The 7,269-nt window shown below is 37.0% G+C and overlaps 1 protein-coding gene across 1 annotated transcript in view; it reads right to left on the reverse strand.

Moving 5' to 3' along the window:
- LOC306761289 (GDNF family receptor alpha-4-like) overlaps positions 1-7,066 on the reverse strand; it is a gene marked incomplete at both ends in the record, with an annotated part of 33,590 nt that extends 26,524 nt beyond the window's left edge. The window contains one exon of the mRNA XM_079247414.1: positions 7,012-7,066. Coding sequence (XP_079103540.1) covers positions 7,012-7,066 — 55 coding nt within the window. The remainder of the gene's footprint in view (positions 1-7,011) is intronic.
- Between the last annotated feature and the right edge of the window lie 203 nt (positions 7,067-7,269).

Below are 7,269 nucleotides of genomic sequence, written 5' to 3' on the forward strand. Positions count from 1 at the left end.
CGTCGTGTAGAGGCTCGAAACCCTGCACCCCAGAACCTCAATGACCTGAGGGCTGCCCTTCAAGAAGAGTGGGACGCCATGCCTCAGCAGGCAATAAGTTGCCTTGTGAACAGCATGAGACGTCGTTGTCAAGCTGTAATTGATGCTCAAGGGCACATGACGAGATATTGAGACGTTCAAATTTTTTGTTGTGGTGTAACTACCATTGTTGTTATCTTTTGTGTTGAATGAATTTTTTGAGATGAGGACATCAGTAGTGCATCCTTCTACTTAAATGTCTTACTTTTATGATATTATATCACTGTAGCATGAACATATTGCATTTTCCATAAATTTCACCTGAAAGCCAAATATCCCTAACTTTTTGTGAGTAATGTATGTATGTATGTATATATATATACTGTATTATAAACTGTATTATCTTAACTTCAGCACTGGTCCTTAATTTCAGTAGTTCCAAACATGGCTCGCTTGAGCTCTACTGGGCTGTTTCTGTGTCTGAACCCTTAAATGTCTATGACTGGTGTCTGTGCACGTGCGCTCCATGCCCCTCTGGGGCAGACGATGTTGCCTTTACTGATTTGCTGCTCTGTGGTTTTTAGAGAGCAGGTTCAGCTAGCCATGGGTCAATGGTATTATCCACTAACAGGAGGAGTGTTTATCTCTCTTCATGAGGTCGCAAAGGGAAAGATCTCAGACTTGACTGTTTGAGTACACATTTGTGAAAAAGTGGAGCAAGCAAGAGAGGTGAGAGGATTTTTTTTTTAATTTTTGAACATCAGACACAAGATATGGGGACACAGGAGAAGACCCAAATGGTAAGAGGAGACAGGAGGCAGACAGACTGCAGGTGATGACGTTTAATATACATCAGGCCAACAGGAAAAACACAATAAGACTACAGGGAGAATAACTTTACAGGGGGCGAATAAACAGCAACCAACTGGTAAGAAAGAACTGAAACAAAATATGTACAGAAAGCCCAAGACACGTGGATTGAATGAACTAAATGAAACCAGGTGAACTAATGAACTGGAATTTTGAAGATTAACAAACTACGTACATAAAACAGGAAACCAATACAACACGCAACAAGACTACATATCTCCAAAAACAAAGCTCCAAAACCATAACACACATGTTAAAAAAAAAATTTAAAAAAATTAGAAAGGTGAATTTTTCACAATATGTGACCTTTAAGTACACATTTTTGTGCAAAACAGTAGTATTGTCACAGGGCAGAATATAATAATATTAATAATAATGCATATAAATTGATGTAGCTGATAACCTGAAATAATCAAAGCATAAATCATCCAGTTTTCATAAAGTATACTGAAAATTATAATTTTATGATGATGTTTTCTTTTATTATTTTATTATTCTCTTATACACGGGTACAAAAGGAAATTTTTGAAAAGGATGATAATGATTAGGGTTTTGGGGGGTACATTTTTTCTTCTCACCCTACTTTGTGGATGCCTAATATTGCTTTTTGAGACAAGTATGTATTGGAAACCACAGTAACCAAGGCACCAATATACCAGTGTCTCTTTTTCTGTGAGCATAGCTTTGTTTGACAAGTCTGACAGAGCTCCACTATACAAACATTAAGTCAACTATAGACAAGAAATTTGAGTCAGACCACACTTAAAGGTTATGGATAGGTTAAAACAATATTGGTGTAAAAATAATAAATAAAATGAAAATAGATGTGTGACAATGAAGTCAGAGATAAAGGATAATCAGTGGAAACTAATTTCCTCTTGATGTTGCTTCACTGTAAACATATAATTCTCAACCGCAATAACAGTTCATCTACAAAAGAAATGAGTTAATAATGCTCCATGAGTAATGCGACCAGGAAATCCAACAACATTTGTACTTTTATTAAGTTTTTTGTTTTGTTTTGTAATTTACAGAGGATGACAATTCTCAGTTCAGATTTGTTATTAAATGCAATCATTTGATTTGACTTCTATTAGTCACCTGCTAGCTTTTACATTTACCCAGTTAAACACATATCTTGCAACAAAGTTGCGCCTAAAAGAGGGATCAGAACCAGCTGTGCATGGTCAAACTGCAGACAAGAGAAATGTAAGCATTTAAGAATAAAACTGCAAGGTAATTATTTTTTCATCCATTTGAAAAGTGTGAGCTTAGTTGAATGTGTGTGCTTATGTGAGCTCACAGGCTTCATACTATATTCTTTCTCAAATGGTAACACTGCACTTTATGGTTTATTGAATGTAACATTTGTGTATATTTACAATTTTATGATTGCACAAAGCTGTACAGCCAATCTTAAACAAGGCACAACATCTAGAACAGAAAATGGATTGCAATCAAGGTGCCCATGAATCTGGCTGCTATAAACACAGTTGTTGTTCATTTCTAAACTTCGTTTAGTATCTCTGTGGTATTATGAATAAAGTGCAATCCATTAATTAAGTGTGTTCAGACTTTTTCCTGTACCACTATTTTTGTAACAAATTCTCTGTCAGCAGGCTTGAAGAAGGACATTTAGTGAAAAGGGCATCTTAGACCCATAACAGTTCAGCAAGCTAATCATTCGTAAAAGGAAGCTATACCAGTACATTGGTCTGCAGGAGCTTGACACTATGGCTCAATCCCATTTCCTCCACTTGACCCTATTACTGAGCCCAAACCCTCTGGTTGGAAAGTAAAATAGCCTCACAAGAACAGAAAGAATTCCGAAGAAGACAGGCAAGTGACCAAAGGCCAAAAGAAAGAGCTGGTCCAAAGTGGTGCCTTGTTTGTGATACTACCACAGGTCACAGCAGGTACACACTCCAGACTCACACTTAACCTTTCCATAAGATCGAAAAAGTCTCCTTTTGGGTTTTCAGTGGCTAAACCTCACTGCAAGAACTTCCTGTGAATTCTATCCCAGGGAAGTTGAGTTTAAGACTATTTAAGGTTTATTAATTGTTTCTGCATTCAGACTTTACAGCATAGCATTTGTTTCTATTCATGCTGCAAGTTAGGTCATCTGTACCAAAATTTCACATGCCTGCTCTTAAACTGATCTATATCTCTTTCATTTAGGAATATAAATCCATCTCTTAACAGTGTCTTCTCAATCAGGAATACATTTTGTTTTCCTTCCTCAAATCATCGTCTTCTCATCAGAGATTGATTCTGATACATGAATTTTAATCTTCATGTGGGCAATAAGCACAGGCAGCGCAATATCCATTTTTTAACCCCTCCCCAAACTGGTAGAGACCATTAAATTTAAACTACACTACCAACTGATGCTGAATGAACCGACTTTTACATTGAATATGTCTCTGATCATTTCACTCTTGGGGGTTTGTAGCTTTGACATATGCTGGCGGTGCAGAGAAGTTAAATTGAACTGAGTTGCTTAAAGTTCAACTTTTTATAGGTTTTTTACAGCTTGTGCATGACTTTTCTGCTCAGTTCATTTATGTTTTGTTGTTGTTTTCATGACTATTTCATGACTTGTAAATTTGCATTATACATAAGTCAACAGCTGATTCATGAGTCTGTCTAATAGGTAGGTATCATTTTAAGAGGTATTCAGTTTTAACCATAAAAAAGATTGCATTTTTGCCCATTTTCCTGAGGTAAAAACAAGTGTGTTTCAAAAATGTGATATGGTCTTGTTTTGGGAAATGCACAAGAATAAAGATTTATAACTGTGTCAGTACTGTATATGTTCTCTATTCTTCTCTCTCCCTCACTCTTTCTCTCTCTCTCTGTGTGTTCAACACACATATTTCCAACCTATACAGATTAAAATATTTGTTTCACCCCTCCAGAGTGTAAAGTCACATGAGCTCAACACTGATGGCAGAAAAACATATTATTTGTAAAAATAAATAAATAATCCACATATTTCTACCAGCAGGACATCCTAGAAATCCCCAAAACTGTCTTCCCTTATTGGATAAATATCACTTTTAATTGACTTCTACTTTATGAAAGCTATGGAACTGGTGTATTAAAAGAGGTGGTGCTGCTGAACATGCTTTAACCCAGTTTTCTTTCTTTACACATCAACAGCCAATAGCGGAATATCCAGCTTGAGTTTTTCTCCAACATGATGTAGTGAGGAATAAGAAAGTCAAACTGTCTTACTATCGATGTACTGGAAAAATGTTCTATGGCTTCATGACTTGAGAGGTGACACCTCTGCCAGTGGGTACAAAATTCATCATTTCATGTTCTGAAACAGTGCTTCTACTACATGGATAATGTCTTATCTAATGAGGTGTGCTGGTGGATTGTGCAGCCGTATCATGAAAGCAACATCCCCCTGCTGTACTCCAGCTTAAACGCATCAGGTGCCACATCAGTCAGTTACAGTGTCTGGAGCCAGTGTGAATATTTCCAGCTTCTACCTTCTGCTGTCAAGTGGAGTCCTAAATCCCAGCATGCTCAACAATTTCTTGGTCAAATGCAAACACAGACAGTTTCTATCAGGGTGAGTGTATCTCTTTACTAGATGTGGTGTGTCCAAGTTATGCAGAGACACAAAAAGAAAATGAGTAACCAATGAAAAACAGGTGCTGTACTGTAGATTAGAGTATTTAGATGCTGGAGCTATCCTTGATGGGATTGTTTTAATTAAAATTATTACGCTGAGGAAAAATATATAAAATAGATACAGATTCAGAAAGAGCATTTTGTGTATTTTTATCTAAGTAATGTTCAACGGGCATCATGCCAATTTAATTTGTGTATGCTGCCGTCCTAAACAGCCAACTTACAAGCACAGACTGCATAAATACAATGCTTCAGCATAGCAAGAGGAAAAAAAGAAGGGTCTATGACACAGTAAGAAACATAAAGGAGCCATAAAAAGGGTAGAGCTACATGGGTGAAGTCAAAAAGTTAAACAAAAGCTGTTCAAGTATGTTAGTCTTAACCTAACTTTACACAGGCGAAAAGTGAGCTCTCCCTAAATCTACAGCCACTGTTGTTACTACTCAATCAAGTCTACTTAATGAGGTACAAAAATAGCAATACTCAATCAGTGTCTGCAGTCTGCAGGGGGACTTCAGCAATAATCCACAGGGACCTTAGTGCAATGGGTCAAAGTCAGGTTAAATGTAGTGAAGATATTACAGACTCATTCATGTTTTATTTTTTACTTTTTCTTCCATTGTGCAATAAATTTAGGGAAAGAGACAGCTGAAGCCAATACTACGCACAAAATAAGAGGGAGAGGAATAACTGATAAGCCATAACATTAATAGGCGAAATCAGTATCATACATTTTAATACAAGTTTTAATGAATGAAGCAGATGTTGGACTTTTGTTTAAAGAGATTTTTTTTCAAAATCTGTCATTTCTACTTGCAAATGCAGCTCTTTCTTTCATGTTTTAGTCTTGACGACAGACATGTTGGGACGGCTGGTGTCTAGCTCCAAAGCTCTTGCTACTATCTTTGAGGTCAGAGAGTTAAACAAGGTCAGATAAAAGTTCAAATAATATTGCTTAAATAATAGGGACTAGCTTATTTATAACAGTATATAAGGAACTTTACTGATATTTTAGTCTGGTAAATTTTTATGTAAAAAGAAGCAGCTCCATAACAGATTAATCTAAAATCTGATTAAATTTCTCCAGTTAACGAGACTGAAATCTATTATTTGATTTATAGAAGTTATAATGGCAGAACTCAACATCACAACAGATTGTTTCATTTGCATGTGTAATGATTCAAATCCTTATTTATTAGCACTTAAAATGACTGTTTTTCTGGGTGTGATTCCACTTAATTGCCTGGCAAGTTCATTTGAAATGCTGCATAATAAAATACCAGGTGCCTGAAAGGTTTGACATTCATAAATCAGGAATTCATCATTTGTTGATAGTAATGACCTATTGAAACTGACAATATCAAATTATTGTGCATGCAGAGAAGTCTGTGCCTCCTGTTTTCTTGGCACAATCGTAACCATTATTTTCTGAGCACAGTGGAGTTGTGATTCATATGAAGATCATTACAAATGTTTTGTGTGAACAGCAGATTAAGGAACCTATAAACAACCACAGCACTCAGGAAGACTTCAAATAAATCTAATTCATTATCAATAACCACAGACCAACAGGCATTTAAGCTGCACATCTTCTAACCACAGCCGCATTACTGACTTCAACAGGAATTCACTGAGTGGAGGCTGAATGTGTGTGTGGTTAGAGATGAATCCAAATTCATCTTCTGAAGGGTCAGACTTCACAGACAGGTTTTCCTCCTACAGATCATCCCCAAACACAAAGACTTATATTACACACCCGTACTGCAAAGTAAAGCCTCGTGTTTCTGATCTATGGTTTAAATGTTTTAAAAGGGTAACTTTTCACTTAATCAATATCAAAGTAAAACATGAAGAACACTTTATAGTATACAAGTAATATTTGTGTGACCTAGGACAGTCAATTCAATACTTGGCAGAGGCTTTTTGGAACAGATCCAAAGAAGATAAAACCTAACAGACCTGAACCCATGATGTCATCTACATTGACTGCTTTTTTTTTTTTTTTTTTTACATGATTTAAAGAGCTTCTTTGATGTTATGTCTCTAAAGTTTAATTCAAACCTGGAGTGGATTGGTATTACTGCACGTGAATATCTGACTATACATTTCCAGCTCCTGCACAGTCTTGTCCAGCTCTCCCATTAGTAATCAGTTTTACTAAGGAGTCTACTGTTCTCTGGAACATCACACGGGTGAGCAAATAGCCTCCCAAAGAAAAGTTCAACACTTCAGGAACATCTGTAAAATCTATAAAATTCTCTTTGTGCACATCTTGGATCAACGCTTTGCTGCAGTTCATAACATGTTATCCAGCAGACATTTGCAAGGGTAGCATATAGAGGGAATGTCTTAATGCATCCGTTTCACAAAGGGAAATACTCTTAGTGTTACACGAGACAGGGCACTACTGAAACCTTTGTGATGGGTGGTTTATTACAGCGGATCAAAACCTGAATTTAGAAACGTGGTGCCTACCATGACAGAAGACATTCAGCAGAAGCCCAATGATCATCATCCTGTCCGGTGACATTGAAAAGCAGGATAGTGGGAAAACTCAAACCCGGCTCACCGCAGCTCAATGACCCGTCTCCAGCTTCATCCAGCCGCCTTCACTTACTCCTTCTCCTCCTCCTCCTCCTCCTAAGACGCTGCGACCCAGTAGACTAAGACAGTTGGGACTGTCAAGTAGCCTTGACGCACAAAGTTGGCAAAACTGTACCAGGACGATTAAGT

This window comes from Telmatherina bonti, assembly GCF_933228915.1.
Source record: "Telmatherina bonti genome assembly, chromosome: 10".
NCBI lineage: Eukaryota > Metazoa > Chordata > Actinopteri > Atheriniformes > Telmatherinidae > Telmatherina > Telmatherina bonti.